This window comes from Xenopus laevis, chromosome 7S (genome assembly GCF_017654675.1).
Source record: "Xenopus laevis strain J_2021 chromosome 7S, Xenopus_laevis_v10.1, whole genome shotgun sequence".
Lineage (NCBI taxonomy): Eukaryota > Metazoa > Chordata > Amphibia > Anura > Pipidae > Xenopus > Xenopus laevis.
In genome coordinates this window covers 31,181,854-31,209,692 of record NC_054384.1, presented here as the reverse complement: position 1 = coordinate 31,209,692, position 27,839 = coordinate 31,181,854, and the positions used below count along the sequence as shown (strand labels likewise).

Here is a 27,839-nt window from a genome sequence, read left to right as displayed (position 1 = left end):
TACTTAGAATTTATTCAAATCTCATGCTCAGACTAGGAAACCATTGCATACCTTGACATTTCATGGTAACATGGACTAGCTGATGTCAATATAGAGCCATACAGTTTAGCAAAGCAATATTCAGCAATACATCCTGCATTAACAAACACCCCTGCGCTCCTATAATGTTCCCATTAAATGTTTGATTTTGATTGGTTTCAAAAATGCTATACAGTAGTTCTATATTATTGTTTATGTTTTTGTGTATTATTCATATCAGTCCCTGACCCACTGAAGGTGACAATCAAGGGTCTATTACATTCACCCACACTATGGTCATTTTTATCAGAAGCTAGTAAACTTGCCTGCATGTTTTTGGAGTGTGGGCGGAAACAGTAAACTGAGGAAGCCTATGCAGAAATGGAAAGAACTGACATTTTGCATTTATTGCCCGGGCCAGAACTGAACTCAAGTTTTGCAAGGCAGAAGTGTGACTCACTAAGCCACTATGCTGCCCCATTTAATAATAACCTGGCAAAATAAAAAGTGTACTTTATCAACTATACCTTTTGCTACAAAGAGAGATATTTATTGAATACATAACATTGACACAAAAAAAAGCTTAATAAACTGATAAAATGAAAGGCTTGTTTGGGAGAAAGCTCAATTATTTGGCACACAAGGAGCCAGAAGGTTATTTAGGGTTTTTGTTTGCACAACAGGTAACTTTAATAGACTTTGCACATTGATTTTTATATGGTTCAGACTCAAGAAGTGAGCAGTAACTAATGACCATGGGGTAAATGCAGAAAAGCATGAACATCAGGAAACTCTTTTCTTCTCAGGGAACAGTAAATGTTTGGGAATGCCTACTGGGCATAATGAATGAGGCTACAAAACTGAAGGTAATTCAGGAATTAATTAGATGCTTTTCTTGAGAGGGAAACATTAAAAAAGAAGGGCAAGTTTAATCACGTAGGCTGACCCTCTACTCCTTTACAATAATGAGATAATTTCAAGTTCAGCCGTTCTGACAGAATGATGAGTGTTCTAAATCCTAAACTACAGCTATTCAATAAATTCACAGGGCTTTACTCATATAAACATGTGTTTAACATTACACTTTCCCACCCTATTATCAGGTATCCTTACCAACCATTTCACCTAAATGTCGGTGTTTTATTGCATGTTTTAAATAAGTTTACATGTCATTTGACGGTTTCCAATGACAGTCCCAAATCCAGGCCTATAGTTATTGAATAGTGTGACCGGACAAACAAGGAAACTAAGAACATAGAACTCTGGCTTGTATAATATATGGTTTGAGGTGGTATATAAACTGATCTAGTATACACATAAGATACATTTATCGTCAAACAGACCTCTGTTCACCTACAGATTTTAGTTGCTCTTTTTTATTAGAATTGGATATTTTTACAGTTGGTAAATCACGAATTTTGAGTTTGGAAAATTCAAAATGTAACTAAGGTGACTACTGCTGTGCACATACAGTATGCATACAGATGTAGTTTAAAAACAATAGGTCAACATCTGTTTAGACCCGACACACACAATTAAAATTATTCTATAATTACAAATTAATCTCACTGGAAACTTGGTTTTTTAACAGTTATAGATTTCAAAATGTGTTTTTTTTGTTAATCTTCTTCAGATAACCTCTCTTATTACACTCTTACAATCTTACTCATCAGTGTTAGTAGTCATGGGGTGACTCACCTTACCTACTAGCTCCTCCTGTTTGTTGTGCTAATGCAACCAGCTCCAAAGTTGTGCTAACTTCATAGATCACTGCCATTTATTTTTCTCTGGTTTACTGACTTTTGATTAACACTCAGATTATACTTGCCAAATGCCCTGGCTTTCAGGGACAGTCTTTAGTTTATGTGTAAAATAGTGCAGATATTGCCTTAATGAGGCCAGGTCTGTTAGACGTGATATGGATGCTTAAAGAATTGCCCCAGTGCTGGTAAATATGCAAATCTCTGGTTCAACAGGAACCTGCTACAGGCTGATAAGTGATATTTGATACAAATTGAGAGGGCATACTTTATCCTTAGCTCAACATCAAGTTATGGAGGACATTGATATAAACAAAGTTTTCTCAAGCCTCCCAGACAGATTATTGGGGATTGTTTTCGGTGTACAACCTTCATTAACAGGCAGTTTTGGAGAACCTGTTATTGAATGGCAAAAACTTTGAAGGATCTACCCTCTTTGTTTTAAAAGAGACAAAGTTCAGTGGAATTACATCACCAGACGAGAATACATTATAATACACAAGAGCCATGAATATCCTGTAAATTATATCCTTATAAACAGTGACTAGTGATCTCATCAGTTATAAACGGTGATGTCATTTTTGTCACATGACTCCTAAAACTTGTGTATCATAATAAATAAAGTACCCCATGTTGGAAAATATGAGGATATTAGAAGTAACCTTGGAGTTCCATGACCTGTATAAAAGCACTCGGTCTGCGGCCTCGTGCTTTTATATGGTTATGGAACTCCTCGGTGACTTATAATATCCTTATATTTTACAATAGGGGTACTTTATTCACTCTATCTACCACAATCAGTAAAATCATGATCAGCTCCTTTACCATCAATTAATGTGTACTGTAATGGAAAGTGGTCAATATGAGATCCAAACAACATCCACCAACTCAATAAGACAATTCCCCCCCCCCCGAGCATTACAAACCCCCTTGTTTTTTGAACACATTACGGCAGACATCCCGCAACCCTATGGGAGCCAGTGTATCAATGTAAGGCCATTGCACACAGTCATCAAACATTTATTCATTGGAGAAATATTGGCTCTGCTTATTGGCAATACAATGAAATGATATGTATGTCTGTGTAAACCAAACATGCCGATGGGGTGACATATAAATGTAATCCTACCTTTGTAAATTTGAAAATTTAAGGGTTACCCATCTAATAAATAGAATGAAGCTGAAATGCAGTGCTTACGCGTGTAACTGTTTTCTGTTGAGTCAGGTTTTTTAAAGATATTCATTAAAAACCAAAATGATTCTATAAAAGTGAGGCAGCAGAGCCAACAATATGCTCTTAAATCCTACAAATGAAAGAACCAGCCAACAAAACAAAAACCAGCCAACTTGCAACAGTTGTTAAAACTCAATAATAACCTGATCCCTAGACAGCAGATAAATTATATAATGCCATATATAAAATTCGGCATCCACATCTAGTTACGAAATGCTCTAAAACCATGCATGATACAGACAACCAAAAAAAATATATACTAAAATTGTCCTGTTATACCAATAAAACACCACGCCAGGTTTGCAGGAACCAAAAATTCAATGGATTTTCGGGGAGGTTGGGAAGATATTCTGGCTATGACTGAACACTTCTAGTTTCTCTGCACTTTTCCAAATAATGTATTTTAGTTTACACTTATTACATATGCGTGAATAAAATAAGTAGAACATATCTATCTACATACCCGTGTATTAAAAATAATGTATTATTCCCTATAAGAAGAATTCACCAAAAAAATTCACCAAAAACACTTTTAAATGTATTAAAGGATACCTCCCAACTGTCCCTTTTTCCATGGGGCAGTCCCACTTTTGACAGCTCAATCCGCAGTCCCGCATTTGTACTGCAAATCCACAAATTTCTCTGCACTGAACAGCCAGAAAAAAATAAAGAGTTTCTAACTTAATTGGCTTTTGGCAGAGAGTCCAGAACAGCCACCAGGTGCAGCTGAGATACTTTTGTAACAATTTTGAGATAAGCAAATAAGTAATTGTAACAATTTAGATAAGGAGGTCCCTTGGGGAAAGTTAGACTCACAGCTTAAAGGGCAATTCACCTACATTAACAAAACTGTAATAACTGAAAACACCACAGAAATGTGTTCAAACTTTCATAACCTGCCAAATTTTGTAAAATGAACATTAGGGGGTGTGGCTACAACTTTGGCGTGGTCACAACATTGCACCTTGCTGTGTGCGGCAACTTTTTTTGTTCCTCTGTTTATTTCCATAATGTTGGGAGGTATGTTAATGCATATAGTCTATCATAAGGCATTCTCTACAGTAACGGGGACCCAATGTGTCCCAATCACATTTACACACACTATGGTTATTTTCATCAGAAACCAGTTAACCTGCCTGAACGTTTAGCAGGAAACAGAAGTACATGGTGACAACATCTGGTAGATAGTGCCCTGGCTGCCAGGATTCCCAGGAAGAACAGTGTATGATAGCACAAGTGAAACAACTGAGCCTGTTCATTTCAGATGGTTGAAAAACAACACAAACTGACACCTAAACCTCACATTCATTTGAAGAGAAATGTCTTAATCCTCTAGTACAGTGGTTTATTAAGCATTATCAGAATTATCAAGCATTTCCTATTAAAGCAGACCTGTCATCCAGACATAAAAAGCTGTATAATAAAAGTCCTTTTCAAATTAAATGTGAAATCCAAATTCTTATTTTTATTAAAGCATTCATAGCTGTTGTAAACTCATTTAAAAATGTCAGCTGTCAATCAAATATTGCCTACCTTAGGAATAGAGGTGGGGCAAGCAATTACTTTCACTTTCCATTCAGCACTTCCTAGATGTCACTGCTCTCCCCACATTCCCCCTCTCTCTTTAGAATTTAATAGTGTAAGAGTGCATGGGAATGGACATCAGATCCCCCATTCTGGTGCACAAACAAAATTCTAAGCTGATGCAAGGCTTGCTTTAATAACAATGTCCACAAAATGGCCCATGCCTGCTTGCTATTATTATGAATTCCCAGACCAAGGGAAACAAGATTCAAATAATTTAAATAGTGTAATTAAAGTTTATTTTTCTTGACAAATGTGATAAAATACGATTTGGAATCTTTTTTTTTGGATGACAGGTCCCCTTTAAAATGAAGAGGAATGACAGGAGGTGGTTAGTGGTGAACTAAGCACCAATATAAAATGATTAGTTTGCCTTTTCGTTGAGAAGTATGCTTACATTTCAGCTTCAATAAAATGTCGAAACTCCAAAATGCCTAAATTTAGAACTTGCCAAAACATTTGATTTTCCTCAATGCATCAAATTGTAACATTTTGTTAAGTATATCCAAATGTACTGGGCATTTACAAGGAGTGGGGTGGGGAGGACGTCTACATCAATAAATAGCACTGTTGTGAAAAAAGAACCATGCATACATTCAACAAGATTTCTAAATCCAAGTTATTCTCCAAGTTAATGGTAACATTTTATCATCCCTACCTATTTTGTAAAATCTACATTTATCATTACAGCACCAATGTCAGTGGCATACTTGGCCAATTACAAGAGTCTTCAGCAATCTACCCATTATCAATATATTTAAGACAGATACATTTTGTGCATACTGACTACGTAGTCGTCCCTTTGTAAAATGTATAATGAAGCAATAGAATTCTTAATGAATCAGATGAAAATTGAGTGTAGGACTGGCCAGATATGGGATGACTTTGAAGTAGTTGGCCAGCTTAAATATATTGCAATATATGGACAAACAATCACTGTTTTGTTTAAAGGGTAAGGCATTTTTCAGTAGCAGTATTCACAAAATGTCTCTGTCTTAAAAATATTGATAATGGGTTGAGTGCTGAGGACTCTTGTAATTGTCTACAGTATATGAATTTTGTGGTCAAAACCTCGTTGCACCCCCGCCTAATGGTTTTAAAAACTAGTGGTGAGCACAACTTTCCCTTGTTTGTTATAGTTATACAGGAGCAGTGACCAGCTCCATGTTGTAGCTCCCACCCTCTCCAACTATAGTCAGGTAATCCCACTGGTGTCTAACAAAAGGGCAGCCAAGTTTGGGAGTTTTACTTTGAAAGCAGCTAGTAAGTTGCAGGTAAAACGTAGTTGTCCCTTTGTAAAATGTATAATGAAGCAATAGAATTCTTAATGAATCAGATGAAAATTGAGTGTAGGACTGGCCAGATATGGGATGACTTTGATGTAGTTGGCCAGCTTAAATATATTGCAATATATGGACAAACAATCCCTGTTTTGTTTAAAGGGTAAGGCATTTTTCAGTAGCAGTATGCACAAAATGTCTCTTTCTTAAATATATTGATAATGGGTTGAGTGCTGAGGACTCTTGTAGTTGTCTATATGTATTTTGTGGTCACAACCTCGTTGCACCTCCGCCTAATGGTTTTAAAAACTAGTGGTGAGCAACTTTCTCTTGTTTGTTATAGTGGCATACTTGGGACTTATATGGCTAATTTGCTAACATAGTCAGGATTGGTTACCCCATAATACTTTGGAAAGATCACAAGTACCACAAGCACACTGGGGCACCCAGCAGGTTCTGGGTCTGCTGGCTCTATACCTGAGCAGTAGGGGTGCATATTTTAAACATGTGACCATTTATAGTATATTAAAGGTACAAGCTATTTTGATATAAATATTGTTGGTGTTGGTATATAGGGATATATACGCACTAATGCTAAACGCTGCTTTGGGCTGAGCAGTGGCAATGGCTCCATGTCCACAGTTATTTGAAAGAGACTTTTGTTTGTCAGAAAGATCATTTAACACCACAACTCACTAAGGAAATTAAAGAGTGAGAGGTGTGTACCTTTTTGTTTCCTGTAGACAACATTTGAGAATGATGCTTTTGACGCATGGCTGGTTTAACACAGGAAGAGAGCAGGATGCTCATAAATACGCACATATGTTGTCAATTACTGCCATGGGAGAGTGAAAGGGTCATTTGAATGAAACTTCAGAGTACTAGCCTTAGAATTTATTAGGGATCAGTCTATTATCCATTGAGTAGTTACATGTCATTTAAAGTCACACTGCATTCTGTATACACATATATACACATATATACACAAATATATACTGTGTATAAAATCATCATCATTTCATCATCATTTATTTATATAGCGCTGTCAAGATACGCAGTTAATTATATTTATAACTGTAAATGCTGCTTTGGAGCAGCTGGGTTAGTAATTTGACTTTCACATTCACAGGATTAATACTACTTACTGAGTAGTTTTCAAAAAAAGCACAGCAAAAAAGATAAGAACATTTCATATATAAATGTATTTTACATTATATATGAAACCAAAAGCATGAGGAGAATTTACAATCTCATTGCCCTGCCTAAAATCAAATCTATGATCATCTCGTCTTGGGTGGATGATTAGCAAAATTTCTAACCCAGGTTCCGGACCTACATTTGCATCCATTGATTGGTCTATCCAGGGTCGGACTGAGCCAGCAGGACACCGGGAAAACCCAGGGCCCTGCTGCCTGCCTTGGATTTTGGGATCGGTTTGTGGCATAAGTTTTAGGAAGTACAGGTGAAGTTGAGTGAGTGGGCGGGATTATGAAGGTGTTAAGGGGAAGTCTTGGCTGGGATGGTGACCCCGAGTCGGGCACTGGACACTTCAGTCCAACACTGGGTCTATCTCCTGGAAAGTCTGTGCAAGAGTGACTTGCTGGAGTAAGTCAGAGTATGTTTCTTTTCCTTCAAGTGCAATATAGTGCATCATCTGCATCTACTTAAAATTAATACTAAAATATATGGTTCAAAACAAATAATACTATAAGCTGGTACTAACTGTCAGTTCTGGTGGCAGTATAGACACAAACTATACACATAACATTCATTCTACTGCTCTATTGGGGGAATGTAATATGTTCACATACACCTTCGCGAATGTTAGTGATCATGTTTGCGCCATTTTTGACTGATTAAAGACCTCAGCGACTTCCTTGCAAAGTTTGCAAGCAACATTTACAGTGTATAAAATAAAATTTCACAATCGCAAACCATTTTGTGCAACAAAATATTTAACAAAACGTTGTAGCAGGTGTTAAAAGTTCACAAAGTGCAATGAAGATTCGCAATGAAATAAAAGCCTAAATAAGAATATTACACTGACAGGCAAATTTTTATTCTCAAAGTTTTGCTCTTTGAGAACTGTATTACATTTCCCCCTTTGTCTTTCCAAACAGTAGTTACCTAAGCATGGAACCAATTTTAATTTTTTTCCATCTTTCAAACTGTGACAAAGAAAAGGGAATAGAGAAATTTTTACATTTATATAATTGGCCTCAATGTAGAATTAATTCCAAAGCAGCCTGCATTGAAGGCAAGGGGATTGGATCCAAATGTGGATAGGAACAGTTGATGAGGTCACGTGATGAATCTCTAAATGAAAATGAACTAATTTTGATTTAGGGACCACATGGTGGGATTTACCAGCAACACATGCTTGGCAGAGGCCAAGCCCCGTGCCCAGTGTGAGGAAGAGTATCTTAAAGCATACTTTATTTTACAACAGCAGAAATTGCTTTTCTTCCAGCACATGTATCTGTTAAGCACCAACAATTTAGTATATAATGCTTTACAGACATACCGTTGTTACTTAAACTGCTTCCTCGCACACCATTTCGGGTGGCCTGGGGCATTGACAACAGGGAGGCTGTTATAAAAGAGATTCTTAGATAGGTTGATGCTTCCTATTGCTAGCCAATAGCCGAAATCCTGCTTTTCCTGACTGTGCTTGTTACATTCTGGGAAATATATTTAATATATATTATATTTATATATAATGAAATATTTTGCCATTTTTGGATTCCCTGATGACTTGACAAGACACATACAGTTAGGTCTATAAATATTTGGACAGACAACTTTTTTTCTAATTTTGGTTCTGTACATTACCACAATGAATTTCAAATGAAACAACTCAGATGCAGTTGAACTGCAGACTTTCAGCTTTAATTCAGTGGGTTGAAAAAAAGATTGCATAAAAATGTGAGGCCTTTTTGTTTTAACACAATCACTTAATTTCTAAAATAACTAGATATTACTGGGCCCCACAGGGCCCCCAAAATTTTTAGCATATAACTTGTTTTACCAATATTGATCACAACTGTGTATGAATTAGGACCTCATGGTGCTCCTATACCTCCCTGCAGCCACAGGGTCTGCTTCATTTATAGTTACACCCGGGATTAGGGTTCATCAACCAATAGAATAGATTTTATGGAAAACCAACGGACAACACAAGTTTACAGAAAAAGCTGAGAAGCAAGTTTTACTGGGAATAAGCTAATACTCTCCTAAAAATAGAACCAGGTTATAATGGGAAATGTTAAGTGATATTCTGTACTGTGCAAATGGGAATTAGCACAGCAGGTCTATAAATTAGATTACAAACATTTAAAAAAAAAAAGACTCTTTCTATTTGTACCATTCACATCATTTAAAATGTTTTACTTGTAGCAGGTGGTGACAATATTATTCATGACATGATCACCTTGGATTATTTATTGTGCAGATTTTAACAGAATTTATCATTCATGCATGAACATGTGTGACTGAAAATAATACATAGTAGCTGGCAAATGTACATCATACTGTTTCGTACGTTTTTAAAGAACCACATATGAACCATAATGTATAACGTCCCTACAGCATCATCTTGTGGCCATTATAGGAACATGCTTTTACATATATGTAGGTATATCAGAGATAGGTTTTGCTATATGTGTGCTAAAACTGGGGAGTGTTTATTCAGCACACAAGGGTTATGCACCAGGCTCTACACCATGGAAATGCACAGCAGTTACAAATGGTTATACATGGGCCTGTTTCGGACCTAGGGCAGCTTCCTTTGTTTGCCACCACCACTAATATGGCTCTGTATCTCCAGCCTAAGATGACATAACTCAATATTAAAATATACTTTTTAATAAGTATTGTACATTTTTTGTTCAAACTCAAAGAAGATCAAACCGCACAGCAGTGGATTCTCTGTAAACACAGAATTATATCCAAAATACCTCTGAGTATGATACTGTAAGTGAAGGGGCTGAATAGGAAATGAGTTAATAGATGCACTGAAAATAATCTCCCTGAACACTTGAATAATAGAACTTAATCAACAGAACGGCATGAGAGTATTCCATTCAAAATATTACTAAGCCATACATAACCTGAGGGGACTTCTACAATGTGAGCCAGTCAGAGCTCACTTTGCTAAACCGGTTTGTTTCCCATTCACCTTTGAGACATGATATCTCTGTTATATGTGATCTACAGGGAAAGAAGCTGAGGCAAATGAGGAACGATGTAATAAAGAAATAATGCCTCATTGTACCATAGAAGTACATCATGCTTTTTATCAGAATAAGAGGTCTGCAAAGGACTGTGATCAGGCTGCCAGTAACTGGTGAAAGAATAAGGGCTCTGCTATCATAGAGCAGTTGTTCATGTTGCAGGGAGTAAAGTTAAAGGACCAAAATGACAAGGACCATCTTTTTCTTGCCTTTGCTTAAGCAGATAAGGGCGTGCCAGAGACCTAAATGCACTGATTTGAGATCCTTGAATTAAGGAGAGAATGCCAGGCAAACAGCTAAAATATTAAAAACTGCTACAATATATAACTTAATACAATCTTTAAAGGAGAAGGAAAGCTACGGAGGCATTTTATTGCCAATAGATTAGCTGCAATAGTGCAAGCTAGAATGCTATATTTATTCTGTAGAATGTTCTACCATACCTGAGTAAAAAGCTCTAAAAGCTCTCTGTTTGTTTAGAATAGGAGCTGCAGTATTAATGTGGTGTGACATCACTTCCTGCCTAAGTCTCTCCCTGCTCTTGGCTCAGATTACAGTAGAGAAGGGAGGGGTGGGGGGAGAGGAGCAAACTGAGCATGCTCTTGCCCAGGGCAATGAGGTTTAAGCTGAAGGCAGGAAGCCTGATACAGAAGCCCATGTGTACACAATAGAAGGAAAGAAATGCAGTGTTTCTTTTGACAGGGGACTCAAAGCAACATTACTTTGGGGGTTTACTGGTATATTTAGATGGACCTTTCTGATAAGGCTTACTTAGTTTTAACCTTTCCGTCTCCTTTAATACACAGACAAGACCACAGCCAAGAGGGTACAGGCTTGTGGGAGAGTGGACAGTGTTTGGATGGAGTTTTGCATACCTGGAGAGTGGATAGGCGGATCAGGATCATTACAGTGTATGTGAGAGGCATTTTTTTTGTACATTGGGGCCTCTATTGTTGAAAAGGCCCATCACCCAGGGTGCTCGCTTGACTGGTGGGTTAATAATTAGGATCACCTTTGTGGAGGGCCCTGTTAACTTAATAGTATGGGGCCCACGATTACTGGTCGTGGCCTTTTACATTAAAAAAAGTATGAAAAATGATATATGATAAAATACTGTTAGAAAGTAAAGTCTTTCTAACATCTGTCAGTGTGTGGGGTCTTTCAATGAGCACATTGGTTAAGGACAGTGTTAAATGTTACCCCGCTGGTGCATATATGGGGTTATCAACCAGCCCAGACAGAACAGTGTACAGCGGCATTTTGTTTCAATCCCATGTGTGTGGCCAAAATGCACTGATCTGATGTGGCCAGATTCTATGGATGTATGGAAAATGTGCCCTTGTGTGACCAGCTTACATCTCATGTTTTACCAAAACATAGGAACAGTTTGCGTAGTTCTGAAAAGACTACTACTGGCATTTTACCATAAACCCTTCCATAGCAGTGCTACTCCACCCAAATTTTGATGGATTACTCCCAGCATACTGCATAACATTATCAAGGACTAAATGATAGTAGGAGCGTTAGTAAAGCAATATCAAGACTGGATCCTTAAAGCTGACTACGCACAGACCATTATTTGCCTTTCTCTCTTATTTTGCCTCTTTTTAGCCTTTAGACAGGGGTTCACTTACCATGTCAGCTAAAAAGCTAGTGCTCTCTGAGCCTGTAATTGTATTGTAATTGTTACATCTTCGTACTTATCTTTCTATTCAGGTCATGGGTTTCCTATTCATATTACAGTGTCTCGTTTAAAACACTTGTCTGGTAAATTGAACCCTAGCAACCCGATAACTGCTAAAAAGTCCAAACTGGAGAGCTGGCAAACAAAAATCTAAATTATTTCACTTCAGATTAACTCACTTGGGTGATTGCTGCATTGCGCAGATGTCACATTAGAAAGATGCTCCATTCAAAGTAATTACTTGGTGAAGCTAAGACATGCAACTTAAAGCCTGAAAAAAGAAGGTATTTACTAGACTCATGCCATATACATAGCACTGCCTTAATGCCACAAATAAGAGATTAAATCTCACAAGAGGCATTATGGGAGGAGACATGCAAATCACTCCTTTATGTCCCTTTGGCCAACTATGCATTCAGAACCGCTGGTTTTATACAGATACAGTCAAATAGGTCAGAGCCATATATACCCAAACTTGCAGACAGTCTGTTTCTATAAAACCAGTGGTTCTGGATGCTTAGTTGGCCATAGGGACATAAAGGAGTGATTTGCAACAATAACACCAAAAAAGTAAAGTGTTTTCAAGTAATTAAAATATAATGTAATATTTCCCTGCACTGGTATCTGGTGCTACAATTTAAATAAACAAGCTGCTGTGTAGCCATGGGGGCAGCCATTCAAATCACAGGTTTCATAGCAGATAACAGATGCTCTTTGTAGAATCCCATTGTATTCCAGTACAGAGATTATCTGGTTATTTGTTGTATATCCTGTGCTTTTTCTACTTTTTCAGCTTGAATGGCTGTCCCCATGACTACACAGAAGCTTGTTTATTTAAACTATAGTAGTTTTTCTAAAGCAAACACATAATTTTAACCAATCCATAGCAACAGTACATTATATTTTAATTACTTTAAAACACTTTTTTATTATTTTTCCTTTAATCTCTTACTTGTAGTATTAAGGCAGTGCTATGATTATGGCACAAGGCAAGTAAATACCTTTATGTTGCATGTCTTGCACATGAAGGGCTTTTTGGCTCCTCTAAGCCAGTCTCGCCTAGCTCTCCATTAAGGCCTTACTTACTTACTTATAGTTTTTGTGCCAGTTAAAACTATTTGCAAACCTTACTAGGTGTAGGTGTAAAGCAATTAATGTCATTCCATGCATAATGTGCTGCCATATTTCCTCTCATTTGCATGGAACAGCTGCCAGTAACCCAGAAGCAGCCATTCATGAAACCTAAACTGGCAGATTTTATAGGGTGTCTTTAGCTAAAGTTGTACCAAGCCACCTGCCTGCTTTTCAATTGGCACGTCAAGTGCAAGATATAGAAGAGTTTTCATAATCGGTCCAGAAACATTAGTCATTCTGCATATTTTGGACAGGTGCTTCCATATTGTCTGGATTGGCCTCAATAAAAATGGTGCCAATAGCCCACAAAGACATTAGCGAGAAAACAGTTATATTAGGCACACAGTAACATAGCAATCCAAAGAACTGTTTTTACTTTTTTTTGAAAAAAATTGTATTGATTTTCCAAATATAAATATAAATATAGACTTTCTGCCAACAGAATTATGGAATACTTATGCTGACACAATTTCAAGATCTCTCTGTGAAGCTATGGGAAAAATCTGTAGGATGTTTCTAATGCTTAACCCAGAAAATGCCATCTTCAGCTATTTCAGTTGGCCACCGGGGGAAGGTTGTGGCCAGTCAGCCTGAAACAATGTCCACGGCAAGACTAAAACTGCAAGCTGAGTCAGGAACATGTTCATATAATGCTCAGAGAACAAAACTACACAAAGTAACAATAACTTTATAATTAATATATTAAAGCTCTGATTCCTACAGTGATATGACAGCCACACCTTGTCTAGCAGTGCAGTCAGAAACTCAGATTTCATAAGTTATGTCAAAATTCACACATTCAAATTTTAATCACAACCATGGAAAGAATTTGAATATTCACCACCTAAAACCTCATGTACAAGCTCATGTACAAGTCAATGGCAGAGGAGGTCTGTTGAGCCATTTGGAGATGTCAATAGCCTTCTTTAGAGAAAAACTCGATTTGTACGAATCGAATATGATTCAAATTTTCGTGTCGAAACCATTTGATTGAATATTACACATTCAAATTATTTCTTAAATAACCTTCCAGTCAGTTGTGAGTGTATTCGAATTAAAATTAATTTACATAAATTTGAAATTCAACCTGATAAATGGGCCTCATGATAAATGGGCCTCTGATGGGCCATTGATCTACCTCTTACGTCTAAATTTCAGATCCAGACCTGCCTATGCCTTATACGCATACAGAGAGAAGGCTATAGCAGATATTATACGTCTGAAAAAATAACTGCAGTCCTATGGCCTGTATAAACTGCCTGCTAATGGGCCTATAAATGCACAAATGGAAGGGCTGTAAGGCTGAAATCAGACTGTGTTTTCTATGGCAATCTTAATTCTAAAAAGGAGGAAAGGTAAGCACTAATAAAGTAACATAAAGTAATGACCACCCATTTTCCAAGTTCTTGTAGTGTTAACATCACTTCTATATAAACACATTACATAGTTCAAACATACAGTACGTACTGTTTGGCATTGGGCAACTAGAGAACACCTGTGATATTTACTGCTACCAATGAATAAACCATTTGCATGAGCCAAGTAAAAGAAATGATGTCAGTGTCTCCAGGGCAGGAAATCAATGTCTTTCCTAAAAAAATGCACTTAGATATTAATTTTCAAAATAAACACCGGTACTTTGTATCTTCAGGAATATTACAAGAGTAAAACTGAAGACTCATATACAATATAGGCACAGTTTAAGTGGCATTGTACCTGACTGAAATGAACAAGTTAGATGTGACATCATTATCAATTTCTGCTGCAGATTTACAACAGTGGGCTATTAGCTTTTAAGTGGGGTCTATCACTCCACACATCTACAGATGTCAGTGACGGGCTGTTTCCAATCACAGTAAAAAGGGATGTTATAGATGTGTTTCCCTACAACTATCCTGAATTATAGGATAGCTTTAGCATTTTGTCCAAATGTGTCACATGTATGTGAACTAATAAAGGTGAAAGAAATGCTCAAACCCTTTTTTAAATGGTAAGCTTACCTTTCTAAAGAGTATTAAAACTATAATGTATTACGGTAATGTAATCTTTCAAGAAACAAATTTACCCACCTGTCTGTAGGTGCAAATAATGATTTCTCGCAAGTGGTAATGCATAGGAGTCATGGTTTCGCTAACACAGTCAAGAGCCATGTCTACTTCCTTCTTCATTTTGTGCCCATCTGGCAAAAGCTGGACAATCTTCATCACAACCTACAGAAAGTAGAAACAAATATGTGAATTACAAACAACTGAAGCAGCCCATAGAACACTTTCCTATCTGTATATAAGCTATAACTTTCCACTTACACTCTTATTTGTCCCCTATATTTTGGCACATGTTAAATGTTACTCACACAATACACAGCACAGGTCCTGTTATGCTCAGGACCTGGGGTTTTAATAATTAGGGATCATTTTGTAATTTAGATCTCCATACCATAAGTCTACTTAAAGGGATTCTGTCATGATATTTATGATGTATTTTTATTTCTAAATGACAATGCTTATACTGCAAATAATTCACTCTACAATATAAAATGTAATTCCTGAACCAGCAAGTGTATTATTTTTAGTTGTAATATTGATGTCTAGACAGCCATCTCAGGTAATTTTGGCTGGTCATGTGCTTTCAGAAAGAGCCAGCACTTTAGGATGGAACTGCTCTCTGGCAGGCTGTTGTTTCTCTTACTCAATGTAACTGAATGTGTCGCAGTGTGACCTGGATTTCACTATTGAGTGCTGTAATTAGATCTACCAGGAAGCTGTTATCTTGTGTTAGGGAGCTTCTATCTGGTTACCTTCTCATTATTCTGTTGTTAAGCTGCAGGGGGGGGGGTGATATAACTCCGATTTGCAGTACAACAGTAAAGAGTGACTGAAGTTCATCAGAGCACATGACTGGGGCAGCTGGGAAACTGACAATATGTCTAGCCCCATGTCAGATTTCAAAATTAAATACAAAATAATCTGTTTGCTCTTTTGAGAAATGAATTTCAGTGCAGAATTCTGCTGAAGAAGCACTATTAACTGATGTTTTTTGAAAAAGAAAAAACATTTTTCCCCATGACAGTATCCCTTTAAAAACAATTTAAACATTGAAAGAAACCAAATAGTATTGTTTTGCCTCCAATAACGATTAATTATAGCTTTGTTGGGATAAAGTAGAAGGTACTGTTTTATTGTTGCAGAAAAAAAGGAAATCATGTTTAAAAATTTGAATTATTTGTTTAAAACATGTCTAATATATTAAAGTCTATGGGAGATGGCCTTCCGGTAATCCTGAGTTTTTGGATAATGGATACCACACATGTAAATTAGAGAGCTTCTAAAAGCCTTAAAAGAGGAACTATACCTAAAATGTTCCAACTAAATTATACTTAGATCATAAAAATACCCATGCTGGCATACTATTATATTTACACATCCATAAAGATATGATAGGCCTTATTTATCAAAGTCTGAATTTATCTGAGTATTTTAATCAAAAAAGCCAGACCAAACTAGAATCCACAATTAGACCTTATTTACTATTAAAAAAAAAAATCACAATTTTATAGGATCAGGACAAACATGAAAAAATTGATTTCCGAATCGTATGATTTTTTTCAGACTTTTTTCCAGAATCGCTCATCTTTTTGGGTTTTTTTCCCGAATTTTTCGGAATTGTGCCTGAAAAGTCAGAAATAGTTGGATTTCGGGCTAATTCCATCACAGACCACAGAAACTTCCAAATAGTATAGGGACCTCTCCCATTGAATTATATAGAACATGGGATCTGAGATACTGGATTTTCAGATTATGATTTTTTTGTTTTTTTGTAAAATTCAAGTTTTTGAATTGAGTTTTTGCCATTCAGACTTAAATAAATAAACCACTAAGTCTTGTGGATTAACAAACTAAGTACTTGACTCCCAGATAAAACAGTGGAGGTCATTTATAAAGTTCTCACAGCCCATATTTATTCACATATGGTAGTATTGTCCAATTTTTTCCCTGAACGCTAAAATATTGCACTGCTGTGCCTGTCTTTCCAGTTTTTGCACAAATATTTGCAAACGCTCGTGAATGAGACCGGTATTTGCGAGAGTGTGGCCACAGTACAAGGTTTTTTGTGCGAATATAGTGTTGACAGTCATTTAAATTCACAATTTGCAAAACTGCCTAAATTAAATGCAGAGGGGGGGGACAATTTGTGAATTTGCCATGTTTAAAAAGCTATTATAGAGATTTGCAGTGCAAATAAAAAAAATGTTGTACATTAAGTACTCCACTCTTATCCAGCTTCATAAATATAAACATGTGCAGGACAAATATGTTTACTGTGCAAATCATTCTTTGTTGCGTGAAGTTTATAAATGAGTCCTGGTCACTTTAAGCTATTCCACACGGGGAGATAGCGACGCGTTTGCGGTCGCGCCGCGACCGGCGCAGGCGACAGTTTTGTATGGGCGCCTATGTAAAAACGCCTGTGCTAACCACACGAGGCGATGCGCTTTTCAACAGTCGCCTGAAAATGCCTCGCCAGGCTTTTTCAGGCGACTGTTGAAAAGCGCATCGCCTCGTGTGGTTAGCACAGGCGTTTTTACATAGGCGCCCATACAAAACTGTCGCCTGCGCCGGTCGCGGCGACTGTCGCGGCGCTTTGACGCCGCGACCGCAAACGCGTCGCTATCTCCCCGTGTGGACTAGCCCTTAGTCCCAGTGGTCACAGAATCAAAAGTTCTGTTTTACAGACACAAGTTTTGATGACAAACTCCAGGCAACCAGAACAGCCTTGGTACAGTGTACTGGAGATGATGTTCAGAACATATACAATGTACTGAGTATAGCACATCCTGCCACGAAAGCAGAAACTGAGGCTAAGGATTTACAAGCCTTTAAAAGGACTATTTCAGGCTCAGAGCATTTATTATGTAAACCAGTTCTGGACATTTCCTTTCAAGGGGAAACAAGTATTAATGCATTTGTAACAGAACCTAAGCTCTCAGCAACACAAAATTGATTTTAATACTGCTGACACATAGTTAAAGGGGTGGTTCACCTTGACAGTTAGGGGCATATTTATCAAGGGTCGAATTTCAAATTGAAAAAACTTCGAAATTCGAATTCAAAAAGACTAACCAAAATTAAGTTTAAGCTTTTTTTGGGGTCGAATAGGTCCGTTTTCGGTCGATTAGGTCCGTATTTGTCCGAATTCAAATCATACGAATCAAAGGAATATCACATTCAATCGAATTTGATCAGAAGCTTTTCCCAAAAAAAACTAGATTTTTCAAAGTCTACCAATTGACTCCAAATAGGTTTTAGGAGGTCCCCCATAGGCTAAAAGATCAATTCGCCAGGTTTTAGATTTCGAATGGTCTCAGTCGAATTTTGAAAGAGACAGTACATGATAAATTTTGATACTCAATTTTTTTTTAAATTTGAATCGAATTTAGACTATTCAATAGTCGAAGTAAACAAAAAATTGCTGGAAATTTAAATTTTCTTCATTCGAAAATTCACCACAACCGTGGATAAATCTGCCCCATAGTTAATGGGGTGGTTCACCTTGACAGTTGGGGGCAGATTTATCAAGGGTCGAAGTGAATTTGAGGGAATTTTCGAAGTAAAAAAATTCTAAATTCTAAGTAATTTTTTGGATAGGATACTACGACTTCGAATTTACTTCGAATTTGATTCGAAGTAAAAATAGTTTGAATATTCGACCATTCGATAATCGAAGTACTGTCTCTTTAAAAAAACTTTGACTTCAATACTTTATACCAATACCAAATTAAACCTGCCGAATTGCTATGTTAGCCTATGTGGACCTTCTACAAACTTTTTCCAAGTCTTTACACATCGAATTAAAATCCTTCGATCGATCGATTGCCAAATTCTCTGAAAAAACTTTGAATCCGATATTCGAATTCGAAGTATTTAAATTTGATGGTCGAATTTCAAAGTATTTTCAACTTCGAAATTTGACCCTTGATAAATCTGCCCCTTAGACAATGATATTCTGAAATCATTTGAAACAGGTCTACATTTTTCTGTTTTTTTTTCTAATTTAGTATTTTGTTCAGCAGCCCTCCAGTTAAGAATTTCAGCAGCGACCTGTTGCTAGAATCCTATTTACCCTAGCAACAAGCCAGTTGTTTGAATGAAACACTGCTGCATGAACAGAGAAAGGCCTGAATAGAAACTTGAGCAACAATAGCAATGAAACTGTAGGATTTAAAAAAAAATTAAGAACAGCTAAATTGCTAAGAATTAGCCATGTTATAACATATTAAAATTATTTTAAAGTAGAACTATACCTTTATAAAACATGGAAATAGATATTAGTAGAACTAGTGTAATCAGAAAAGTACAGACCAAAGTATAATACCATGTGCACAGAACGCAGTGTATAGAGCTCCAGCTGAGAACATGGATTCATCTCATAATACAGAAACCTGAGAGTGCAGCTTAGGGAGCCAAAGGCACAAAAAAATCATAAAACAAATTATTATGCTTGAATAAGCAGATCAAGCCCCTCAGGCATGCCATTAGAGAATCTATATAATTAAGTGTACTTAAATCAAAAACATGAAGCACCCTTCATGGTATATTTCTATGGAAAGAAATGATGCAGATATTGAGTTTAACTGGAGCAGAAGGATCAGTGCAAAATATGTTTAGCTGCAAAAATTGTTTACAGGGCATTTTTTAAATGAATGTATAGAATTACAAGGGGTTTGAATACGTTAAAAGGATACTAATGCAAAATTATGCATTCTTTTTAAACAAAGCACTACAGTATATTGTATGATTGAGAGATATTCAGGTCAGCCATCAGTGTCATATAGGGATTACCCTTTCTGTAACAGCAATTTAATCTAAAATAAGATGTAATGTAACCTTTCAATACTCACGTGGATCATTGGATTATCATAAATGGAAATAACGCAACATACAAATGTATTTTTGCATTAGTTTAAAAGCACCTAAAATGTTAGAAAACAGCTGAACTTGTTTTTATATACCGTTACAGGTTTAAGGATCATTTATGTTGAATGTTATGTATGAAGAATCCTCCCAGGACAGCATACTCTCAGTGGAAGTGTGCTATGAGAGATTGTTGAGAGCATAAAGCTACTGTGCACATGAATCTGATCAGGAGCACTGCATTAATACTGACAATATAAGCCCACAATATGTCCAGAGTTTAGTTGCACTTTAACGGCAATAAAAAAGAGCCATGTGAAATATTCCAGCTACTGGTTATGCTGGTAACTGTAAATCTGAACAGATTTGCTGTGATTTTGACACTCCTGGTCTAGAGCTATAAAATGTAATAAAGATGTTTTACCTCAAACTCTCCCTTGGTGTACTTGGCGTCTGGCACACTTACAATTTCATCCTCTGTAATTTCAGGAATGCTCTGCAATAAACATAAAGAGGTTGATTGGCAGATAGTTTTGTTAGATCTATCCCAAGATCAAAGTTCCAAAGCTGCACACTCATGTATACAAAGAAGTTCTAAATGCTGGTGCAGGTAATGTAGAGAAACACTAGCCAAAACACACCACTGGGAACATGAGCCACACAACAGTCATGTTAAGTGCAAACTTGGGGGTTAACCCTTTTTGGGTGTATGACATTTCCAGGGACTTCAAAGGGATCGATACCAGTTTATGTACTTTACATCCATAAGAGTGCAGGACATGTCTGCTCCATTAGGTTCATTATTACACAAGAGCAAAGATAGTGTCTCTGTTGTCTCCCTTTATTATGGCCACATTGTGCTACATTTCTGCTGTGTTTTACCTGCGAGATAATGGCCAAATGTAAACACTGTCAAACACAGGAGGAAGTATGTCAGATATGAGAACAAGTGCAATAGCCAGTTGGGTGGATAGCATGAGACACTAAAATTTTTTGCACCCTGTGGACCCCACCAGCATAATTACAATTTGCTAAATTCATAGCCCCCTCCAAGTTCCCTGCTTTTTATGCTAGTTCACTCAAATGCCTTCTTTTCCATCAGATACACAACTGAGAGCAGAGGCCCTCTAGAAATCTGTAGGAAAATCATATGCTACTTGTAATATTTCTCTGTGCCTGGACAAGGAGCTATTGTATAATGGTGCCAATAATTGTATATTCCAATAAATGATCATAAATGTAAGTATTTTATTGCTTGCTTATGGGAAATTCAACCCACAGACAGAGCAGCCCTTTTGCCCTTTTTTATTCATACTAATTAATCACACTAAGTTTGTGTACTCAATGTGATTGGGGGGTACCGATGATGGTTAACACTGTGCTCGCTCATTAGCTCCCTCAGACATGAAAAAGAAGGCGGAATACATGAAACAGCCACATTGCACTTATCTCTTTCTGTGCTCTGCCCCAATAAAAAGTATAACCCCTGTGTCAATGCACAAAAGACCCAGCAACAAGTGCATCATGACAGAGAAGGTAAACCACCTACATGTACGGCCATACCAAAATACTGTCGTTTTACTCTACCAAGCATTTAGCGCAATTAAATTCTTTCCTCAGCTGATCTCCATGATGATCAACTTTCAGTAAACACAACCATTTAATCATGTGCATTTAGTTGTGAATATAGTTATAATTATAGCTAGGGTTGGTTTATTACTGGAATAAGAGAGGAAATATATGTAGCTGCGAGAATAGCACTAGACAGTAAAACAGTACATTTACCATAATTTTCTGCCATTAAAGGGCTTCTATACCTTAACTTTTTTGTAATGTCTAGGGTAATAAGAGTAATTTCCTTTGTATAAACCAGGAGAAAAAGTAAAAGATAAGCAACAATAAACTCACACAAATCTAGATGGAAAAATTGCTGGTATAATAGCCCTTTTAAGGGACATGTAAAGGCCAATCATGTAATGAAGAATTACAAGGAAAGCATATAGTAAACAGCAGTGAAGGCAAACAAAGTAAAAAAAGGGCAGAATTGGTGCATTGGTGATTTTTTAAATCATCCCTTATCCTAATGTACATCTTGTATGGCAGCTTTTACTCACATAAACAAAGGCACAATTTTTAAAAAAAAAGTTAAATGAAAGGATCTCATTTACCAACTATAGAGGCCCTTATCATCATTGTCTCTAGTATAGAAAATACTAGAAAAAAATACTAAAACTAAGCTAAAAAACTTACATTAAAATGCCAGAGGGTGAGTACGGCGATAACCATAGCAATAGTTGTCCTTCCTTTGCCGCCATGACAGTTAAATACAAAGGCTGCATTGGAGTCCTCTGCTAACATGCTCTTCATAGACTGGAGAAGCATGTCAAAATCCTGCAAAAAAAATAAAAAATGACACACAAGCTCACTGCTTGAATGGTAATGATCTTGTCTGCTGAGAGGTAAACTGAAATAATTAACTGTGAGCTCTTAAAGTCAGGTTTTGTTTTAGATTTCATATCACAACAAATTTTAAACATCAGTATTAATGGATGATACATACTTGTTCCCTGGGAGCACAGAAGTCTGGAATGGGAATCCTTCTGTACACCAAACCTGGATAGGTGCTTCTGTGATGGTTGAAAATCTCCTGCATAGTCCGACAGGTTTTGAACATTTTCATCTGCTTCTCTTGTTCAAGGCAGACTTCAAGCCACTTCTGGGAAGTCAGGACATGGTTTGCAACCGTGGCCTCCAATTTCTAATTGGGAAGGAAAACAGAAATGTAATCAGGTAATGACGCATTGTTCTTCTTTAGAGCGGTATCTGTATGATACAATGCAATTTGGTCTTCGTTTTCTAAGGTTTGTGATTTTTCAATTATTCAGCATTTTATTCACCAGTTTGGATTTTTGCTGATTTTCTAGGCGCTATGGACTAGTTTACTGTAGCAACTGGGCAGTAAATTGAAAAAGAGAAGATGAAAAGGAGGTGGCCTGTACATAAAGGTTAGTGATAAAAAGTAACAATAACAATGCAATTGTAGCCTTACAGAGCACTGGCTTCTGGCTATTGGGCCAGTGACCTCATTTGAAAGTGAGAATAAAAAAAAAAAATTAAAAAAAAAACTAGTAAAAAACAGCTGAAGGCTTAAAGGAAAACTATACCCTCAAACAATGTAGGTCTCTATAAAAATATATTGCATAAAACAGCTCATATGTAAAAACCCTGCTTCATGTAAAAAAACATTTTCATAATAATATACTTTTTTACTAGTATGCGCCATAGGGTAATCATAAATAGAAAACTGCCATTTTAAAAAATACGCAGCCCCCTGGGATCGTATGATTCACGGTGCACACAAACATACCAAACATGTTAGTTCACATGAGCCAATTAACAGAGTTCTGTCTATTGCTTCCACACTTCTTCCTTTTACAGTTAGAGCTGTTGTATTTATGGTCAGGGGATCTCTGAGGCAGCACAGAGACCAACACAAAATGGTGTTTGAAGGAAAGAGATGTAAAAGGGCAATATTTACTTAAATATATATTCCAGTTTGATAAGATTCTTTAATATGCCATTTAATTTGATATAAACGATCTGTTGCTCAAGTATTTATTTTGAGGGTTTAGGCTAGGAAACAGCCTGTCCACTTCTACTCTGAGATGTTGCTACACCTACAGGCATGTGTTGGCCTGGCCACAGACATATTGAGAGAACACACAGGTCATTCAATGAATGTAAAGTTAAATTGAAGATGAACTACCCCTTTGAGTGTAATATCACTCTTGCTCTTGCTACCCATTACAGGAAGTGGTGCATTGCATAGGTGACTATTACTATAAAATAAGAACCTGAATTAGTGATGAGCAATTTTTTGCCATGTTTGGTTTTGTAGTGAATTTATGTGTTTGTGGAACAGCGGCAAAGATTTGCCACAGGGTAAGTTTCACGTGCGAGAAAAAGGTCACTCAAAAGACAAAAATGTAACGCAGTTGCAGTAGAAAAAAAAGTTGCTGATTGTTAACTACTGAAAACTGCACTGGAGCAATTTAGCACCTATTCAAGTAAAATAGTCCCTCTGGGTAGCATATCCCTAAGAGGAAATTACAATTCTGACATAATATCCCTTAAAATCAAGACAGGTAAATTAGCCCTAAGGTCATAAACTGGAGAAGAGAGACGGGACAATGGCACAGTGACCAATCCTTTTGCCTCCTCTATGTGTGGGTTGCCAGGTACAGCATCAGCCTATAAGCAGGGCCAGAATTAAGGTTAGGCAGAGCAGGCACGTGCCTAGGGCGCAAAGATTAAGGCACTGTGAAACTTGTAATTTTATTCCCACATTTTATTAACTGCTAAAATTTACAGGTAGAAATTGGAACTTTCCCATCAAGCTCAATTAGATTGCAAAAGTACACAAAACTTCTTAGTAAACTTAGCTGCCTTTTTTAATGAAATTTGGTAAAACTTGATATAATCTTTCCATAATGTACAAAGTCAGTGTATGGCACAATTATAAGTCTTATAATTTATGGACTGAAATGAATCAAGTTGCTTGCTGTTATTGTGTGATACATGCTGCCACCTAGTGGTAACAGAAAGTTGCAAATCAAAGGTGTATAGGAGCATATTTACACCTTGTTTAACTTCACCAAAGTTTGCATCAATATGTCAGGTGTATTTTCACAGTGACACTGCATATTTAAAAATGATAATTACGGCACTGCCAAGCTAATGTTCTGGCATGAATACTTTGTATAAACCAGCATATATTCCCCATACAATAACATGGGGAAAACACAGAAGAGTTAATTCCATAAAGTAATGATGCATGTGGGATATTAGCATGGAGGATATGCCATAGTGGCTGCTCTGTATTTAATACTCACAAGCAAGGCAAAATTACTTTTGGTTACAAAAAGTATACTGATATAAATTGCCCTAAGTTTTATATTGGTGCAATCAAGCCTGATAAAAAGATATGAATATGCATCAATACAAAATTAATGCCAAACCATGTCATTGTGACTTTGATTTTTGACATTTTGAACTTTAGTAAAATATGCCCCAAACTTTGCATTCTCTATTTACTGCCACTAAGGGGCAGATTTATGAAAAGTCGAATGTGTTATTTTCCACAATTTGAATCCTTTTTGCACCCGAACTCACACATTCGAATCATATTTTTGAAAACTCGAATGTCTGTGAGCTAATAAAAAAAAAAAAAAACGAAAATTCAAATGTCAATTTTTTTAGGGCCATAAATTCGATTGATTCAAGTTTTTTCGGGACATGAACTTGATTGTTAAAGTTTTTTCCCCGTTGTTTTTCATACGAGTTTTTGACATTCGGATTTTCCATAAACACGCAAACAATTGAGAATCCCTCACGGAACTCATAAGTTCGATTCTATAAATATGCCCCTAAGTGTCGTATATGTTTTTTTTTCCAATTAAATACAGTATGGGGAAAGCCTTACAATGACTGCCAGTTTTATATCTACTAATATTCTATACTGTTAAATGCAAAATTAAAGGGGTTGTTCACCTTTAAGTATTAAGTATAATGTAGAGAGTGATTTTAGAACACAATTTGCATTGATTTGAGTTAGAGACTGTAATATGAATAGGAGAGGCCTGAATAGAAAGACGAGTAATAAAAAGTTCCAGTAACAGTACATTTGTAGGTCAGTGACCGCCATCTGAAAGCTGGAAAGAGTCAGAAAAAGAAGGCAAATCATTCAAAAACTATAAAAAAAGAAAAAATGAAGGCCAATTAAGAAGATGTTTAAAATGAGCCATTCTATAACATACTAAAAGTTAACTTAAAGGTGAACCACCCTTTAAAGAAGAACTAAACCACCACAGAAAAAAAAGCCCCAATGCATTGCACTCCATTGCCCCCCCTCCCGGACTCCTTCCCATATAATCTATCGCTTGAAAAAGTGTCCCTGTTTGTAAAGCTAACCTATTGATTCAGAGTAGCAAAGAGGAGTTCTTAGGTGCCATCTTACGTATTGTCTGTTTTTTTCCCTAATAGTTCCCAAAACTAAGCTTTCTGGCACATGCGCAGTTGGAGCCAATCGGTTATTATTGCCAACTGCTCATGCGCTGGAAGCTCAGTAAATCACTAAAGGGTAAGAAGACGATTGAGAGATACAGAAGGTGGCACCTATGAGCTCTGCTGCGATACTTTGCATCAATAGGCCACCTTTACATCCAGGGAAAGTTTTTAATAGGTTCTATGGGGAGGAAGCAGGGAGGGTAACAATGAACCACAGTGCATGGGGGCTTTTGCTCTCCTTTAATGTACGATAAGTCTTATGTATAAATAATGGGCACCAATGACTGCAAACATTGTTAACCTTTTGGAGATATGGCTGGGTGGAAGAAGCAAAGGGGGGACATTCCTGTTCATGCAGCCACAAGTATGTGCATATCCAAAAAGTAGATACTTATTGGATACACACAAGCATGTGACTTGGGCTATGGCTTTGCGAACAGCTATTTCAGACCACCACAGCTCTGGTGCAGGAAACAATTCCCCTAAAATCTTAAGCATGAGTGTTCTGTGGTCAAATATTTTAATTACAAAAAAAGACAGTACAAAATGTGCATGAATGGCCAATGAAATGTTACTTAACATTTAGGGGCAGATTTATTAAGATTCGCATTGGAAATTTGAATTAGAATTTTGAGTTGGATTTTTGTTAAAAACTCACATTCAAGTTGGGAATAATGTAAACTCGAATTCAAGATTGATAATACCAGGTCCCTGTGAACAATTCGAATTCGACTATTCGCCATCTAAAACCTGCCGAGTACATGTAAAAGTCAATGGCAAAGTTCCAGGGACCCTTTCACATTTTTTCAGAGAATTCGATTCAAGTTTTCAGGTCGTTAATATTTGTTCCAGTTTTAGATATTCAATTTTTTCTTAAATAATATACTATTTGAATTTTGAGGTCATTCGAGTTCATTCGAATTTAAAAAACTCTAATATTCGACCTTTGATAAATCTACCCCTTAGTGGAAATTTAAATTTTTATGTTAAAGGGGACCTGTCACAGAAACATAAAAAAAAACTGTGTAATAAAAGTAATTTTCAAATTAAACAAGAAACCCAAATCCCTTTTATATTAAAAGCAAAGCTTGCTTTAATAAGTGTCCACAATATAACGCCTGCCTGCTTCATGTGATTGTGAATTCTGAAGACAAAAAGAAACAAGATTTAAATAATTTATATTGTGTAAGTGAAGTTTATTTTCCTTGACGAACATCATGAAATAGGATATGAAATTATTTCTTAGGCTGACAGGTCCCCTATAACACAGTGCAGCTGGAACTCTAACTCCTGCATTCAACAAAAAGAAAGTATTTATTCTTAGTAATGTAGTGACTATTACTGTACCTCCAGCTGCTCTGGTGAAGCTGCAGGCACTGCAATTTGTTGCTCTAAATAATCTGGTTCACGTGGGGTGAATATTTGTTCATTTCCTTCCAGTATTATATCTTCTCGAAGGTTTACCCACAGAATATTGGAATACTTCCGCTTTGCATCAGTCAGATAACTGAGCACTCTACCTGTAGACTGGTGGAATATACAAGAGCAAATAATTAGACTGCAGACATATACCACAGCTATCTACAATACAAGCAGAAACATTATTAGCAATAAGGAAATTTTTACAAAGTCATCCACATTTTCCCTCTTTGGCTTGTCCCTTTCGGTTATAAAATACAGGGTGCTACTAAAACCAATGCTCCAGTCCACTTGGACCACATTGAATCATGTGTTTATTCCAGGGTTTCCTTGCATCCATTATACCCTGTACTTTGAACTTGCTCATAATTCATAGAATCGGCTGAATGGCCAATTTCTTTGCATGTGTATTAAAGTACATTTGTGAATAGCATCCAAGGGCATAACATTTAGCTTTCATTTGTGCTTGCAAATGATGGGCAGTTCTATGAATATTTAACTTATAGGCCCAGTGAAG

At 36.7% G+C, this 27,839-nt stretch overlaps 1 protein-coding gene across 2 annotated transcripts in view; it reads right to left on the bottom strand.

Annotated features, from left to right (window-relative positions):
* The window catches only part of pald1.S (phosphatase domain containing paladin 1 S homeolog), a 125,511-nt gene that overhangs the window by 28,584 nt on the left and 69,088 nt on the right, over positions 1-27,839 (bottom strand). For both annotated transcript variants that reach the window (XM_018227573.2, XM_018227575.2), the window contains 5 exons: positions 27,251-27,430; positions 22,398-22,595; positions 22,088-22,228; positions 20,262-20,333; positions 14,996-15,136 (listed from right to left, as the gene is read on the bottom strand). In XM_018227573.2, coding sequence (XP_018083062.1) covers positions 14,996-15,136; positions 20,262-20,333; positions 22,088-22,228; positions 22,398-22,595; positions 27,251-27,430 — 732 coding nt within the window. The remainder of the gene's footprint in view (positions 1-14,995; positions 15,137-20,261; positions 20,334-22,087; positions 22,229-22,397; positions 22,596-27,250; positions 27,431-27,839) is intronic.